This window comes from Hemibagrus wyckioides, linkage group LG26 (assembly GCF_019097595.1).
Source record: "Hemibagrus wyckioides isolate EC202008001 linkage group LG26, SWU_Hwy_1.0, whole genome shotgun sequence".
NCBI classification, from domain to species: Eukaryota; Metazoa; Chordata; class Actinopteri; order Siluriformes; family Bagridae; genus Hemibagrus; species Hemibagrus wyckioides.
The window spans coordinates 20926466-20944731 of NC_080735.1; the positions used below are offsets into that span (position 1 = coordinate 20926466).

General features: G+C 43.7%; 1 protein-coding gene across 6 annotated transcripts in view; it reads right to left on the reverse strand.

The window, feature by feature from the left end:
- Nucleotides 1-895: 895 nt before the first annotated feature.
- The window catches only part of LOC131347120 (adhesion G protein-coupled receptor L1-like), a 38538-nt gene continuing 21167 nt past the window's right edge, over nt 896-18266 (reverse strand). For 3 of the 6 annotated variants that reach the window (XM_058381013.1, XM_058381011.1, XM_058381014.1), the window contains exons 5-25: nt 15854-16061; nt 15484-15748; nt 14292-14619; nt 13805-14092; nt 12589-12692; nt 12248-12433; nt 11578-11616; nt 10800-10980; nt 10579-10701; nt 9589-9794; nt 9313-9486; nt 9014-9223; nt 8157-8377; nt 8001-8067; nt 7725-7816; nt 6668-6836; nt 5977-6123; nt 5759-5852; nt 5181-5297; nt 4929-4946; nt 898-4163 (exon numbers count right to left, since the gene is read on the reverse strand). In XM_058381013.1, the coding sequence (XP_058236996.1) occupies nt 3346-4163; nt 4929-4946; nt 5181-5297; nt 5759-5852; nt 5977-6123; nt 6668-6836; nt 7725-7816; nt 8001-8067; nt 8157-8377; nt 9014-9223; nt 9313-9486; nt 9589-9794; nt 10579-10701; nt 10800-10980; nt 11578-11616; nt 12248-12433; nt 12589-12692; nt 13805-14092; nt 14292-14619; nt 15484-15748; nt 15854-16061 (4055 nt within the window). In that variant the 3' untranslated portion in view covers nt 898-3345. Of the gene's footprint in view, nt 4164-4928; nt 4947-5180; nt 5298-5758; nt 5853-5976; nt 6124-6667; nt 6837-7724; nt 7817-8000; nt 8068-8156; nt 8378-9013; nt 9224-9312; nt 9487-9588; nt 9795-10578; nt 10702-10799; nt 10981-11577; nt 11617-12247; nt 12434-12588; nt 12693-13804; nt 14093-14291; nt 14620-15483; nt 15749-15853; nt 16062-16247; nt 16297-18266 lie in introns of all 6 variants that reach the window. The other 3 variants (XM_058381017.1, XM_058381015.1, XM_058381016.1) reach the window with 3 other exon arrangements.

Consider the following 18266-nt stretch of genomic DNA (forward strand, 5'->3'; position numbering starts at 1 on the left):
TAGACACCTGAACATCATATCTATATGTGGTAATGGCAGTGGTAGCTCAAGATGTGAAGGCTCTTTGTTGTTGATCAGAAGACCTGGGATTGGGCACCATGAAGCTGCTACCACTGGGCCCTTAAACTCCCTTGCTCCAGGGGTGCTGCGTCATGGCTGACCCTGCGCTCTGACCCCAACCCTCCATGGATGGGATATGTGAAGAAAGAGTTTCACTGTGCTGTAATGTATATGTGACAAATAAAGGCTACTTAACATATGTGCTTTTTGAACGTCTCATTCCAGACTTTGCTGTTATAATCAGTTCCACTCTTCTCTTCTCTTTTCTTCTGGAAGGTTCTACACTAGATGTTGGATTGTGTCTTTGGGGATTAGTGAGCATTCAGCTACAAGAGTTTAGTGAGATTACATTAGTGAGATCAGACTGTTGAGGAGAATCCCGTTCCAGTTCATGCCGAAGGTGTTCAGTGGGGTTGAGTCAGGGCTCTGTGCAGGTCCACTCCAGATCTTCTACTCCAACCTTCACCTTCCCACCATGTCTTCCTGGAGCTGAACATCATCATGATGGAGCAGGGTTTGGACTCTGAGCTCTAGTGAAGATAAACTGTAAAACATTCGATACAGCCATGGTAACAGTTCAGTGAAGAACCACACTCAGGTACTAGAGCATTTCTGACACCTAGTGGTTAACATTTGGAATCGCAAGTAATCCACAAAGTCAGAGCTGCAGGTGAAGTGAAAAAAGAGATTTCATCTCCTCCTGTAATACTAGTGGAAAAAGCAAGTCTTTCCATCTGTAATTCACTTCAACTGACTTTCCACCTCTAAGTGCACGCCAGGAAAATCCTCACAGTTTTCTACTTAATGGTAAACCCACATTCATCTCTCATTTTATGGTAAGGATTAGTGTGACATTAATAAGGTTTTAGGGGTTGTTTTTATATAAAGGGTTTACTATTCAATGCCAGGAAATCTTGTAGTGGACAGTTGATGGCCAAAACCAAAAACATCTGTTAGGAATGAATGAACCTTGTAGTGGACTGGAGCTTAGATCCTACTGTGTGCATGCATGGTTATGTAAATGACATGCTTACATTAGATTAATTAAATTTGCTATTAATTATATTATACAGAGGCCTGTGAGTTAAATGGGTCATATGTATTGCCCAGTGGAAATAAATAAATAAATAATCCAGCCATTTAAATGCCCCAAAGTATATCGGATACCTACTATGATAGAAAATCCTCTAGAATTCTTCAAAACAACTAACTACTCAAAGCGACTGAGTAAACTCTTATCATTTCTGATTGACTTACGTCATCCACAATTCACTTCCACCTCATTAGTACAGATAGTAACCCTCATATAGACATTTACGCAGCTTGTTTTCCTGCCTCGGCCTGAGAGGAGGTTAGTGTCACAGTTTCGCACCATTTACTGGTAAAAAATCACTCTATATATTCATTTTCCTCTCACATTAACTGACTCTATGAGCTGGAGTTTGGCAGAATTGAGACCAGTCGCCAGTATGATAAAATAATTCTCAACCCCCCAGTTTGTTTTATTCATTTTTTTAATAAAAACACATTTCTTGTCTATCTCTTTAACAAAATCCAATCCTTCTGTCACTGTCTCAAAGAGGAAGAGCAAAAACGGAGGAAAGACCGAAGAAGACAGAAGAGAGAGGTGAAAAGAGGGAGAGAGTGAAAGAGGGAGAGACTAGTGAAAGATATAGCGTATCATTCAGGTCTTCTACACATCCTTTTACGTGATTTTGTTTCCTTTTGTTTGTAACATTGGTAGATATTACAAGAAGCAGGTTCTCAAACTTTCATTCTCTTACTGCTATTTACACCAGATACATGACAATAGACTGCTCATGCCTCCTTTGTAGAGTCTAGAAAAAGAGGCGGAGCTGTGAGCTTGTCTCTGAACCAAAGAAGCTGTTTGGGCGAGGCCCCTGGGGTATGTCCGAAGGTCCACGGTGCCTAGAAGTCCAACCAGGTTGCAGCGAAATGAACCAAGCAGTCCAATGTTGAATCCCTGGTTGAGGTCATGACCCCACTAATATAACTAACGTTTGACCCCTGACCTCCGGGGAAGGCCTTTCAGTGTGAACACTGTGAATTCAAGAAAGGAGTCCATGTGTGTGTGTGTGTGTGTGTGTGTGTGTGTGTGTGTGTGTGTGTGTGTGTGTGCTCCCTTTAAAAAGGATTTTTTTGGCAATGTCAAAAGTTTTTGTTCTGTTGTCTCTGGAGAGTGACACATTCTTCTAAAAGGGGCTTAAGGACAGGGAACAAACGAACAATACATTTAATAAGAACCAAATCCAACACTCCACCCTGAGAGAGAGAGAGAGACAGCAAGGCTGAGCAAGAAAATGAGACAGAAATATGTGAAATGACAGACAGATGGATATATTGATGGACAAATATACAATATAGAGAGAGACTAGAAGAGATAGTTGATGAATGGCAGTGAAGGTGAGCAGGGTGGGTGTGGAGGTGACCAAGAGACAGAGACTCAGAGGAGGAAGCCATCATCATTTTCTTCTCCATTGTTTTCTTTGCCTACTTATCATCATCATCATCATCATCATCATCACCAGGTTCTTGGTACATGTGCTTTTTTTAGGGTGTCCCTATTTATCGTATACCACAAACCAACCACTATCTCAGTCCATAATTGTGCAAATAATTTTTTATCCATGGAATGGATTAGCTCAAGAACATAACTCCATGGGTTTTCCAATGTACCCATAAAAAAGGTTCTTAGGTTTCTTATTCCCGTTTGATTCCCACCAACCTCTGGAATGAAAATAAGTTAACCAGCAAACTCATTAGATAAAGGAGAAAGACCATTAAGTCTCATGAATTAATTTGTTCATTCATGTTTTCGAGTGATAGTAAATCTGAGTGCAAGTCAGGACTACCCCCTGTATGGTATATACCATTCCATCACATACTGGTACTCACACCTAGTGGAAACTGATTCGCTAAGACCGTGTATGTGATGAAAGGTTGAAATAAACTGGAGGACAATCATATGGACAATACGCAAAACCTCACACAGACACTAAGCTTAAGATCGAACCTTTGGAGCTAGAGATGTGGACCTGGAACTGATCGGGATGTCAGCTACTGAACTAAAGTCAAAAATACCCGGTTAAGAAATTTTGTGGTTAGACTATGGCTCACTCAGCAAGGATATTCTTACATAACAGCCTTTAAGCTACGAACTAGAGCGCTGTAGTACTGTGCTACAGTAATGGATGATAATGATGATAATATCACTCCTCCTTCTTCCTCCCCTAGATCTCCATGTCCTGGTCACCAGCGCCCTAGTCACAGACTCGTCACCAGCTGCATCTGTCCGTCGCCTTCTCCGTGGGAGGAGTCTAGCCCCAGCCGACCCTCCTCGTTGGTCCGGCGTGACGGGGGCTGGTAGAAGGCAGACACGTGGGCGTGTCTCCCTGTGCTGAAGTATAATTCATCAGGGGGCAGGGCTGAACGAGGCTCAGTTCCCAAACCCTCAGGGCTGCTGTCAGGATAGGAAGAGTCTCTGTCTCTTGCATACAGGGACGAGGAGTCTGGGCCAACTCCAGCCACACTGTCTGTAATTTCAGCCGAAAAGCTTTCCGAATCCTCTTCACTCTGGTAGAACACTGACTGCGTGTGCTCCAAGAGGCGTGGCTTCTCCGGCACATGGGGTTTATCAGGAACACGTGGTTTCTCAGGAAGGTGCGGCTTCTCCAAAGCCTTGTAAAGTGGTTCTTCCTCATCCTGTGGAGGTGGTGGTGGTGGGCGGGGCAGAGGACGTTGGGGTGGCTCCCTGTGACCCATTCCCGCGCTTACGTACTCCCGCGGCTCCGCCTCCGTATCCGTGTTGTTGGTGTAGCGATCGGCAGCAGGACGAAGATTGCTCTGCACCAGCTCAGAGATGATCATCTTCTCCAGCGCTGCCGCATCTGACAGGTTCCTCCTCATACCTCCTGGAGGCTCCGCCCCTCTGGGGGTCAGTAGGGCAGGGCTGACGTCTCCCACGGCGACGCTGCCAAGGAGGTCAGAACTTCCACCATGCACAGAGTAGCTGTTGTTGTAGTTCCCGTTCAGACGAACAGGCTCCAGACCACAAGATTCACGGCTGCGGGACAGAGTGCCCTCTACAGGACAGAACAAAAACAACACTAATCATTAATCACCAGTGACACACAGCAGTAAGCTTTAGCAGTACAGTGAGTGGAATACCAAGGACTGTTTATAAAGATGCTTTCTTGTATACACTGTTAAAGCCAAAGAATCACAAATGTTTAGAAGAAATTCTGAATAACAGGAAAACTGGACCATCCAAATAATGCTTGGGTCTGGTGTAAGCAGTACTCTTGGCTATAACTAGACTAAACAGCTTTGTCCTAAATTTGTTTTGTAGAATATTAGGACCAGATGACTCTCAGATCAACAGTCTGCACCGTGGGTTTGAGTAATATTTTATCGTATCAGATATATTCATTTATCACATATATATTATATGAATTATTTATTAGCATTAGGCCTTAATGTGCCTCCTGTCTGTAGTCAATGAGAACACGCTGTTTTTTACTTCTTTTAGCGAGCAATGTTAGACAAAACAGTCCTTGGCAGGAATTTTAGACTTGAGCGAGATCCATCAATGTTATGTTATCATTTTAAACTTCCACCACCATCCTGATGTTAGCATCAAGACGTTAGTGGATCCGATGGAGATGTGGCACCGTATGAAAATGAAGACTCAAATCTTAGTCACAGCCATAAAGCAAATATTTTTAATGTGGCTGCTTTCATGCAAATTCCTAAAAAAAGGAATGTGTTTGATGTGTGATTGATGGACATGGAGGAGAAACAGCAACGTTAACACATGAGACAGAAACGTTAGAACAGAGATTCCGTACTTGAGTTTCTGAAGGTTCCTGCAGATCAGAGAGACAGAAATAGAGACAGACAGCAAGAAAGAGAAGAGACAAATGTAGAGAGATACAGTGACAGATCAGGAGAGAAAGAGAGCACAAGATGGACAGATAGATAAAACAAGAAATAGAGGACAGGAAGAAAAGACAGAGTAAATCCATATAAATACAATCACTCAGAACTGGGTATACTAAAAAGTAGGACACACACACACACACACACACACACACACTGACCGGTGGAGTTGAAGATGGCGGGTGAAGGCGGGTTAAATGTTTCAGCCAGCAGTGTGTTATAAGGTGAGGAACCCGAGCGAGTCTGCAATACTGGATTGGCCAGAAGATGATTAGTTCCTGTAAAATATGCAAATATAAAGCTTGCATAAACAGTGTGGTCATTTGTCTCGGCTTACACATGGTCACGCCCAAAGCCTAGGGCAAGGGTAGGCAAAGTCGGTTGGTCGGAGATTAGCTCCATCCCTGATCAAACACACCTGAACAAGCTAATCAGTGTCTTCAGGATTACTAAGGCTAAAGTGAGTTTTTTTTCAGGGGTGGAGCTAACATCTGCAGAACAGCAGCTCTTCAGGACCAATGTTGTCTACCCCTGGCCTAGGGTATCTCTATAATAATCACTTGTTCTGTTCTAGCCTGATTATACACTGATGGAGTGCTAAGAACAAAAGGAAGAATTGGAGTAGGAGACCTGAAAAAAATGCTGGGGATCTGAAAAAAAAATAAATGAGAGACTGGCGACACTCATTAGATGGTTTCCTAGTCAAGGTGATGTGTGAAATTTCCCACAGATGTGTTACCTCTGTTGAGGGTGGGTGTGTTGTTGAGGTCAGCCATGAAGGAAGACTCAGTCTGCCGGCGAACCGTGTCATTCCACATCCTCCTGATACGACTCTGAACACACGCATCAGCACAGACAAATACGGGTTATGATGTTCTCACACGTTTATGCGCTAATACTGCTAGGTGTTAAACATTCTTGCATATATCCAGGTTATCTGGCTTGTGCTTCTGGTACCTGTCTATGCACTTGATTGTGTCTGGACTGGCCTCCACTGTAGTATCGGTTGTTCCCACGGTGCGCAGAGCTCTTTAGGGACCCACCAGATGCAGCATGACCGCAGCAGGACGACTGACGGAAGCATTTAGCATACTCCTTCTGAACCTGGACCCAAATCAATGTGAATATTATTATTAACAATTATAATGATAACAGTCATATAATAAGGTATGGACAAGTTTTCTAATCCAACTCTGGCCCATTTCCTTTGAAGCTAAATAAAATCTGCATTGTCATGACATGACTCTTATGTAAGAGTGCTTTCAGGGCCACAGGTTACATGTCCCTCTCAGCTAGTTAAGAGTAATTCAGCAGCACATGCCAGGTCAATAATACTGATCCAGACGCTAGCGATGCCGGGAAATGAACATAGTGGAAATCTCCCAGATGCTGCTGAGACCCAGTGCTTCCATTCTCCACCATTAAGCTATAAGAAGCCTTCCTTCAGCGAGCTCTCAGATTCAGAATCAATGCCAGCATGTCTAGACGAGCATGTTTATCAGATTCCGTACATCTTTAACCATTACGATATGACACACAGATTTAATATTTGATATGTTTAAAAGTAGTAAAACTAGTAAAATTAGCAGCTGATTAGCAGAAACGGATATTTATGAATGATAGTAAGGAGTATAAATATAGAATATACCTTCTTCTGCAGTGCGCAGTGAAAGATGAAGATAAACAGACCATGTAGAGCGTTAAAGGATGTAAAAAGGTAGGCCATGAGTGCGCTGTTTTCACTGATAAAGAGGAGGCCGAAGATCCATGTTAATGTCACCAACAAGAGCAGAGTGACTGAACACACCGTCCAACACCTTAGAGATACCAGAGTGAGACAGAACAAGAAGAAAGGGAGAAGTTAAATCCAACTCAACCACTGAACCTGTAATAGACTAAACACATCCCAGAACCATCTAAGGATCTGCAGTCCTCTGATAAGGTCAGCATTTATGACTCTACCATTAGAAAGAAATTGAGCAACTGAGAACATAAAAGTTTCTCTCACTTTTACCAAAAACGCCATGATGACCCCTCAAGCCTTGTGGGTCAATGTTCTCTGGACCGATGAGTTTAAAGTGGAAATTTTCAGAAGACTGTTATAGCTAGACTAAAGCTAACCCAGCATTACACACTAAGAGCACCATAGCAACAGTTACCCCTGGTGGTGGTTGTGTGATGGTGTGGTGTGGCTGGACAACTTGATATAACTGAATGTCATGAGAATGTAATCAGCTCAAGCACAATGGAGTAATGCAGCAAGACAAAGTTTCAGTGAACAAGATCAAGTCCTCAAACGGCTCAAAGGAAACTAGTGGTTTTCAGTGGTCTAGTCAGATCCTGTGGCAGGACCTTAAACAGGGAGGTCATGCTTGAGAGCCCTTGGGTGTGGCTCAGTAAAAGAAGAGTGGGCCAAGATTCCTCCACAGAGGAATGCATAACTGTGTTCCTTTAGTAAATAAAATGATGATTTGTGTGTGTTTGAGGATCTGAAACTATTTATTGGGACAAATATGCAAAAACTGAGAAAATCATGAGGGTAAAGATCCTTTAACCACAGTCTGGACCCCCATACATGACATCATACATACAATCTCAGCTTGATCCCTGACCGTGACCCTCCATACCTACACTTAAGAACTCCAGACCCCTGCTCTGATTCCCAACCCCCACCTCCACCCACCCAGAGACCCCCAGTGACGTACTTGATGTTGTCGAAGCGGCTGGAATCAGGCTTGAGCACATTAGAATGGCGGATCATCCTGTGCACTGTGACCATCAGGATCACCAGATTCAGCTGGGGTCAAGAGTCAAAGGTGCATCATGAGACATGACATGCAATAAAGAAAACAACAAACACGTTTTTAAGTTTAGAAATTCAAGTTCATCTAGCAACCTAAGCGTACCACATTAAACAATTTTAGGTAAGCGAGCGAGCCCAGTCAGTCATACTGCTATGTTACTGGTTTATTGTAACTTACCAGGATAACAAGGGAGACAGGGCCAATAAAAAGCCAGATGAAGTAGTTATCCACACGCAGCCAGCAGCTACGCAACAAAACATGTTAATACACACGAATGCATGTAAATGTGCAGCAACTCTTAAGTTTTATGAAACATATATAATGATGTCATACCTGGTGGCGCTAGAGTACCCAGTGTAGTCGATGGAGGCCGAAATGGCCACTACCAGAGTAGGGAAGCCATATGCAGCAATGTAGTAGTACTTCCTGCGTGAGGATGGACTCTCGAACACCTCGACCAGTAAGACATAGAGCTGTATGGCTTCAACACACAACCAACAAAATACAGAGAGCAGGAAGAAGTGCAGCAGAGCAGCAAGCACCGGGCATGCCACCTAGAAACACACACACACAGACACATGATGTAGCCTCCGGTCATTTTTTTCCATGTTACTCTATGCACCACAGGGCAGTATAACACACTCAGATGAAAGCATTATCTGCCCTGTTTCACAAGTGTGAGCCCACACATGGCCAGGACTGGCTAGTGGCGTTGTGACCACCTACAAAAACACGGCCAGTTTTGCTTCTCGGACTTTCAGGAACATGGATTATAGGGTAATGGTTTTTTTGAACAGATCTACCCCCCTGTTGTAACGTTACCAGTTGTGCTGTGACTTTCCAGTCACCCATGTCACTGTCATCGTCTCAAGTCATTATCACATCTGCCTCCTCTGTGCTGCTACCAGATCTGTGTCCCTGTTTTTACTGAAGATTTCTGCTTCCCCTTGTGTCACTGCCATATCTGTACCCCCTGTGTTCTTCCCAGATCTGCGTCCTCTTTGTCAATACCCAATGTGTGTCCCTTACGGTCGCACCCTGATTTGCATCCCCTTTATCATTACCAAATTGAATTCTGTTCATTAAGCATACTTAGATGTCGCCTTGTTCCCACTGGATTAACACCACCACCACCACCTCCTTGTACTGTAATCATCACATCTGGTGATTTGGGGATTGTCTTCACTTACGGTGTAATGGGTCCTTTCCATGCTGATGAGGAAGAGGAGCTGTGAGATGAAGAGTGTGAGGCACAGGTTCTTGTGGATGGTGGTGCGCTCACTCTGCACAGCCTTTACACAGCAGAAAGTGGAGATACACAGAGCCAAACACACCAGGGATATCACCATGCCCACCCAGGACACGACAAACAGAATGAGGGCCTGCATACCATCGGTGTACTGAGAACGAGGGAGAAAGAGGAAAGAAATAAGAAGAAAGACATCGGTAGGAAAAGTGAAAAGTGTGTGTGTGTGTGTGGGAAACTCACAGTGGGTGTCTGGCGGCTCATGAGCAGAGCGAAATTGGTGAGATGTGAGCAGGAGCAGGTGGTGTGTGTGTTGTTACTGTACACCAGTCTGCACCCCTGTGAGGACCACTGACCCGTCATCGTGCGCTCAGAGTAGTTCCAGAAGGAACAGTTCGGCCCAAAGTGATTCTCCAGCTGCAGACACGCCCACAGAAAATAACAAAAAACCACATTCATGCACCGTTTTAATAACTGAAACCTCACATTGATGGGAATGTGCAAGCGGTGTGTGTGTACCTGTAGGTGTCTGAGTGTGAAGTTGACCGGTTCGGTCAAAAACACACGGCTGGACTCTTTATTCATGGAGGCGGAGATCACGTGGGAATTGACCGCCAGAGTCCGACCTCCTGATTTCAGCTCCATCTCCGTCTTCACTGTCGCGTTTTGGGTGGAAAGGAACGGGCCGAGATTTTTATAAAGAGCAAACACCACCTTCACCTGACCTGCAAAGCCAAAGTACAGAGAATTCAGTCACAATAACATGCTGGACTGACCATGAGGCTTCACGACTTAATATTATTAATGGATGGAATTGTTACATCTTAACTGCTTTATTTTAACGTCTTAAAAGCATGGCATTAGCGTATTGAAGATCCACCATGCAGTTTTCATCTAAGAACAGTTCATAAACGTCCACTAACTGCCTATAGATTCTATCAGTAATGATGTGTTTGGAGCTTTGTTGTGGTTTCTGGATCTGTCTCCTGGGCCCCATTCACACCTGGCATGATGATGCATCTCCAGCAAACCCGTGATCGGATTTCATACGTCGGTTCGGCTGGAGAAAGGCCGTCACGCATGTTTATTAATGTCTGTCTTCTGCTGCATTAATTTTCAGGCAGAAATGTCTGGCAAATTCTATTTCATGGAGCTGTACAGATGTTTTAATCATGTGATCTGCTTGTAGGTCTCACTGTAAGGTTCTGTGTACACTTTTACTCCAAAAAAACACCTTGTGTGTGTGTGTGTGAGAATACAATTAAAAATCTTCGGATTCTGTAATGGTTAAACATTTGTGGACACCTGACTGACCATCACATTCATATCAGCTTGTTGAATATTCCATTCCAAATTTTAGTTTAAACCCTAGCACTGCCTCTGCTGGTTCCCTGAACAGGGCTCTTCTCAGTTATATAAAATGAGATCATTCAAATGTCCTTTCACACTCTGCTTCAGATCATCTCCCAAATGCTATAAATGTACTGCAGGAAAGAATGAGATGATTACCGTTACGGCTGTACTGTTTGATTGTAGCAGCGGAGAGATGGATGGTGCTGTCACTGTCATAGGAGTGTGGGAAGTGCAGATCTCCGATCTCCGTGTCCGCATTGAGGACGTAGACCTCCAGATCTAACGCATAACATCCAAGCGTAAGTACAGCAAGCTTCTTAAAGCCAAGAGACACCAAGATTCTGCCTTTTTACACATGTTTATCTGTGGGTTCTCACCAATATTAGGTGCACGCTCGCTAAATCGCCCCTCATAGAGGTTGTTAGCCAGCAGGAACGAGCCTTTCTCCATCACATCCAGTAGCATGGTGGCCGTGTGAGACTGATCCGTCACGTTCATGTCCTGCCACGAGTCCAGCGCCTTCAAGCTTAGAAGATTATCCGCCGTCTGCACCATGGCCTGTGGGATCGGAAAGAGGAGCAGATCATAAACAAACCCGGGGAGGAAGAGGCACAACATATCAGATGGAATAATCTAATCTAATCTAATCTATTTTTTTTTTATAGTATACCTATTATCACTATACTTTTTCCATTAAATAAGTAAAGATAAGAGTATATTTTGTCTGAATGAAAATTTCTTTGGCAAGACCTGACACACTGTAAGCTATTAGGATATTAGATGAAATATTGGAATGAGGAAATTTCCATAAGAATAGCGTGTCGGAATGTTGGAATAGCAGATTATAAACATGTTCTCGCAGTTTTTGCAGCAATTACTGTAGAAATCTGGGTTCAGAATTCAGCTAAAAGACTGAACTACACTTTAGTCTAAATCTAATTATTAGAAAATATTTTTTATGTAACTGTCTGTCTGATAAAATAGGTAAGATTAGCTGGATAGCACAAGTCTAAAATGCTCTTGTAGGAATTCGTCTGAGCTGAAAAAATATATTGTGATAAATATGGCTGATGTCAACATGACAGAAAATAGTGATGTTAATTTTTTAGACCGTATCAGTCGTTTCTGATATTATTCTTGTGATAAAACCTTTACCTGAATAAATGCTCTGCAGGTTCGCTCTCTCTTCTGAAGCTGCAACAGAATGAAACGTTTTTAAAGTAAAGGTTTACATGTTCAGTAAGTGTGCATGTGTGTTTGTGTGTGTTTAGAATACACAGATCAGGCAGAACATTATGACCACCTGCCTAATATTGTGTTGGTCCCACTTTTGCTGTGCCTCACTGTGTATGTATATCTTTCTATCAGAACCAGCATTAACTTCTTCAGCAATCTGAGCAACAGTAGCTCATCTGTTGGATCGGATCACACGGGCCAGCCTTCTGTCCCCACGTGTATCAATGTGCCATGACCCTGTCGCCGGTTCACCACTGTTCCTTCCTTGGTCCACTTTTGATAGATACTGACCACTGCAGACCGGGAACACCCCACAAGAGCTGCAGTTTTGGAGATGCTCTGATCCAGTGGTCTAGCCATCACAATTTGGTCCTTCATCAAACTCGCTCAAATCCTTACACTTGTCCATTTTTCCTGCTTCTAACATCGACTTTGAGGACAAAATGTTGACTTGCTGTCTAATATATCCCACCCACTAACAGGGGCCATGATGAGGAGATACTCAGTCTTATTCACTTCACCCTGGCCCTGGTCATAATGTTATGGCTGATCGGTGTACACTCTAAGTGTATTTAAATATTTTGTGTACTTTGTTATAGTTGCGAGCAGCCGAGTCCTTGTTGGCGGGCCGTAATGCCTGCAGCTGGAAGTCCAGAATATCCAGCAGCTGCTCCATCAGACGCACAGAGGAAGTGACATCACCAGCATACACCTGTCCCCGTGTGTGATTGACGAGAACGGCAGCGATGTGTGCTGCATTCTCTCCACTTTTTATCTAGATTAGCATAAAGATGGACAATTACGGAATAATTCAAATAATCATAAACTGTTTATTAAATTCAATGAATACTATTTATCTGCATTTCTATGCACTTTAAGATCTGGACTGATTTGAAGGTTTCTAGAGGTGACCTGTGACCCCTGACTGACCTTCTGAGCGACCTGGTTGACCCAGGGTGATGTACAATTACTGAGGTCAGGACCTCTTGGGTTCCACACCACCTCATCAGCCATACAGTGGTAGGAGGCTAAACCTAAAGAGAGAAAAGTGGAGAATTAATATATAATATTATAATACATTTTTAATTTTGGGACAAAAAAGTGAAGCTGCAGCTTTTGCTGTCCATCCTCTCCTGGATTCCTCCTGAAAACCTCTAGTCTCTACCAATTGTTAATGCTTTCAAACCTTGCCTGACACAGCCATCCTTTTAGTCTTGGTTTGTCTTTTGTTTACATTACACCATAAAGAACAGTGTGAGGAAAAGGAAATAAAAAGATCTGTCTGATCTCTTGTCCATTCTTTGGATTGTCCATTACACTGGGTGTGTTGTGACTTTCCATAACCCATTTGCCCTGATGTGCAATTTCAGTTCAGTTCAGTATTCTTGAGTCTTCTTGGTTCCTATTTTTCAGAGCCTGGTCTGTTACTCCACATTCAAACCCTTATCTTTCCTGCGATATGACATAAATCTAATACTACTTTCACCAGATTGCCAGTGTAATGTTGCCTGAGCCCCCCCCCCTTCTGAACACTGTGGTAATATAAGTATCTTTACACCAAATAACAGGACACAACACATTAGAGGCAACCTTCCGTTGTTTGAGGACCTTCCACAACTAGTATAGAAGTTCTGGCACTCTATGTAAGTTCGGAGATTGCTCAGGCATACTGGATCAACCCCCATCCTGCCTTCCATTTGGTCTCCTCAATACTGAATTCATCTACTGGAGGTAATGTTCAGTGCTCCCCTTCAGTATGCAGTTAAACTGAAGGAAAGGTGAACCTAAAGGTGCCAGCACTAAATGCAGCCTATTTCCTGAAGTTCTCCTTGCTTGCTTATTGTGCTAAACCCTGGAGAAGGTAATTTGCTTGTTTCTGTTGAGAAGCTGAAGCTCTGTATCTTGTTCTTGAGGTAAATGTCTCTCAGTTTTCCTGCTTCACCATCTTTGTGTGCAGGGTCAGGGCTCCTTGTCACAACTACCTGATACTGGTGACTTACAAAATATTGGTCTACATTTATTCCACCACAACCTTCTCAAACCCCATGTTTACTTCTGCATGTCTGTTTTGCATTTTTGGCATCGCAGGAATGTCCATATATTTGACCAGTTGGGAAACTATTTTGCTTAAGTATCATTCACTTACCCAGCGATCCTTTCGGGCAGGGTCTCTGGACATACTCTCCATGGGGTGTTTTGGGCCACTGCACTCCACGGCTCACTCGTTCCTCACACATAGGTGTGCGGCCTTGAGGCTGGCGTGGTGGACGCAACGTCACAGGCACTGAGACCGTGATTGGCCGGATGCGGTTTTTCGAACCTGCTGGGTTAAATGTCACTGAGAGAGGTGGGCTTGGACTGAAACCCAAAAATACTGTGGAGGAGACTGGCGAGAGCGCGGTGGTGGAGGACAGGAGTGGTGTGGATAGAGGGTCTGAGAGAAACAGAAAGAGAAAGGGATAAAAACTTCAGATCTTGGTGTGTATCAAGCTAGCTATGCCTTTGGTATCATGCTAGCCAGCTGTATATTTAATATCTGTTTGAATGAATCAATTTAATTCAATGTAACTTTATTAAGCAGTGTAATAGATTATCATCAAAGCTCATAAAAATGACCTCTCACTGTCTCTCACCTGTGGTGGGTTGTGGGGGTCGGAACTCCAGAGGGTATCGTATCACATTGTAGTTGTTCCACACGTACAACTGATTGTCTCGAGGGTTGTAGCTGATGGAGGAGATGTGTTGGTATGGGTTGGGAAAAGCGATGCTTACAGGCTCAGCCCTTTCTCTCCGTGTGTCATAAGCATAGAGGATAAAATCCCCACCCGCCTCACTGTCATCATCCTGGTAGACGGAGCGAACAGCATACAGGATGCCGCAGGCCACAAATGCGTCTGATGCCATGCGTTTCTCAAAGCCTGTCTGCCACGTGCCTTCAAAACGCAGTGTGTACGGGTTCACCTGCACAGTAGAGGGCAGAACATAGGACAGAGGAGCAATGATGAATTGAACAATTCTCGACTATCTCAAGTGTAGCTTGCTTTGTATAAATTAATCTGTTAAATGAATACATATAAAATGTATTTGTGTGGAAAAGTGAATTCCAAGCCTGGTCTAGTTGCTACACATAGGTTAGTTTATCGCTTATTTTTAATTACCAAGATCGTGCTGGTGCAACTGGGATGCCATTGGTAATGTAACTGGTATGGTGTAACTTGCTAGTCTAATACAGTCATTCTAATCTGACTGACACAACTCCAGTAGTCTTTTATTTTAAACTAGTCTGGTCTAACTGAGGTGACTAGCATGATATTGCTGATGTAAGTAAAATGGTTTTTCTGGAGCAATTTGCATGATCTTTCTCATGGAGCTAACTGGGTCATGATCATGGCTGGTGTAACTGGTATTCTCTCAGTAATGTAGCTAGCATCATCTGACTTGTGCACCCTGAACTAGTCTACTAGTATAAGATGTGGCTTTGCTGATGAAACTGAATTCTGTAAATAGCAGAGCATTGCTGGGGAAACTAGCATGGTCTTGCAGGTATAACATGCATGGGCATATTAATGGTCTTGCTGGGGCAGTAAGCATAATCTAAACAGAATGATCTTACATGGGCACCTAGCATGGGCTTGCTTACACCATAAGTATGTTCTAGCTGGGACAATCAGTGGTGTCTAACTGGGGTATCTACCATAACCCTGCTGATGTAACTAGCATGGCCTTATTGGGGCAACTATTTTTTTGTTGTTTTGTGCAGCAATCATGGTCTTTCCGGTGAAGCTACATCATCTGCCTTTCCCCATTTCTCTTTCTGTCTCTGACCTGGCTGAGAACTATTCGTCCGTTGTTCTCCTCTGTGGCATAGATGACCCACAGGCCATGCTCATCAACAGCAAGGTCAATGTCTGACTTTCCTCCCCAGCGGTACGGTGACGTGTCATGGTAGTTAGCGTTGGTAACGATGGCCTCTCCGCTCTTGATGCGGGTCCGGAGGTCATATTTAACAATGTTCCGAGTTCGTTCTTTGTTGTAGAACAAAGCGCCATCATACACCACAAACCCGGTGCCATCCACTCGACTCGGCAACCTGAGAACAGCACAACCATAATGCCTCAGGTTAGACAAGATCGCCCATTTGGAACGTGTTCATGTTTTCGTAGCGCTACTGAAACCTAAGAGGACACACACTCACTTATAGGTGGTGGTGACTCGGCTCTGTCGATAGTCGTTCCAGGAGGCGTACTCATACAGCGTGTCCGTGCGGTATGGAGTCCACGGCATCACATACAACCTATCAGCAGCCTGCAGGGGATCTTTACACCACGCCCCCGACTGATGCTCCGCCTCCCGAACCAAACTTGCCTCCAAAACACCAATCAGAGCACCTGGACACACGAAGACTGGGGAGAGAGAGCGAGATCACAACAGAAAGAAAGAAAGAAAGAAAGAGAAAGAAAGAAAGAAAGAAAGAAAGAAAGAAAGAAAGATTGGTGAGATGATTATTATAATACTTGATACAAATTTATCATGCAATATTCTCTCATTCTCTCTCTCTCTCTCTCTCTCTCTCTCTTGCTCATACTCACACACACATTCATCTTTCATCACTAGTTGGACGTTGGTGTGTGTTGATGCCTGTTTGCGTGAAGGAAAGAAACATGATTAAAGCAGCAGACTTACAGTGAGTGAGACTGAGTGCATGTAAGATAGATAGATAGATAGATAGATAGATAGATAGATAGATAGATAGATAGATAGATAGATAGATAGATAGATCGTGTTGCTACAAGGTTAGTTGAGGTAGACAAAAAGGGGAGGGGCTACATAACAGGAACGTCCTTTGGAGCCAATGAAATGTGGGTTAGTTCACGGAGAGGGACGCTATTGGCTGAGGGAGGTGTCAGTCACTGACTCCCAACTTTGGTTGGTCAACTCAAGGTCACTTACACACACACCCACACACACACACCCACACACACACACACACACCCACACACACACACACACACACACACAAACAACAAGGCTGAACCACGTCAGGAACACTTCATTCATTACTGATACTACAAAAGAGAAGGAGTTTGTTGGTAAAATGGCAGAAATGAAACAACAGGTCTGCCCTGAAGGAAGCAAAGGGATAAACGGATGAACAAACAAGTGGAGGAAAGAAGGATGAAGAAGAGGAGGAGAAAGAGTAGGAGGAGGAAGGAGGTTTCGCTTGGAGCTGAGGAGTCCAAATTGAACACAGCAAGCAAATGAAATTAACAGCAGAAAAATGTGTGTGTGTGCTTGAATGAGTGAGTGTGTGTGTGTGGGTGGCTGCATGGGTGAACAGATAGACAGAGATAGATGAAAGAGTGTATAAGAATGTGTGTGTGTGTGTGTGAGAGAGAGAGAGAGAGAGAGAGAGAGAGAAAGAGTGTGTGTGTGTGTGTGCAGTTTTTGGCTCGCTGAGAGAAAGAGAGAATGAAGAAGAAAAGGTTACATCAAACCGGACCACATCACAGGGGCCAAGGATTTGCAGAAGGAAGGATAGAGAGAAAGAGAGGAAGAATGAGGGAGGGAGAGGGAGAAACTGCGGCGTTAACACGGTCTTTACCTTTTTGGTCCACTTCTACTCAAGCGTCGGAGATAAACAGAGAGAGGGGAGGTAGGAAAGAAAGAAAGAAAGAAAGAAAGAAAGAAAGAAGAAAGAAAGAAAGAAAGAAAGAAAGAAAGAAAGAGGGACAAAAGTTGGCAGAGAAGAAAGAGAAGCAAAGAGAAGACGGAGGAGAAAAAAAAGAGAGAGATTTCAGTTCACACAGCAGCCTTCTTTCTGATTTTCTTTCAAGCTTTAAAGATCAAGTGGAAATGATTCGTTCAACGTTAGCCATGTTGGGTCAGAGAGAGAGAGAGAGAGAGAGAGAGAGAAGAAGGAGGGGCAGGGTTCAATAAAACGAATGGGTATGAAGGGAGGAAAGGGAAGAGGGAAGCTACAGACTTGAGATCTCACTTGTCTGTAGTTTAAACCACTGAATTTTTGGGGATTGTTAAAAAAACCAAAATGTCCCCATTCTGCATCACCCCTGTTCTCTCTCCACCCCTCCACCCCGCCCCTCCCTCCATCTGTCCATGCATTCAACCATCCTTCCACTCATCCTCCTGCCTGGGGCTGCTGGGAAGAGCTAGACGTGGAAAGAGAAGAGAGAGAAAAATGGCAAAGCTGATAATGATGATGATGATGATGATGATGAAGAATCAATATAAATATAATGATGGTTTGTTATTAGGCATGAGCTGATGTTTATCAGTTTTTCTGAATCGGCTTTCTGACACTGCGGTGGGTTCTGATTGGTCAGAAGGTGTGACCGTAACTCCAGCTCATTTTAATACTTTATCGTTTCTATAGCAACAGATCGTTCCCGGCGTTGCTGGCCATGGTGCTGTTTCGTGTAAGGAGATAATGTAGTGTGAAGTTACATACGATATAAATCAGATCACTGATAATCAGGTACATGTCTAATTCAACCCGGATGTTTAAGCAAGGTACGGCTGTCTCCATGGCAACATGTTCGCTCGAACACACACACACACACACACACACTCGTGCACACTCTAGTAATTTT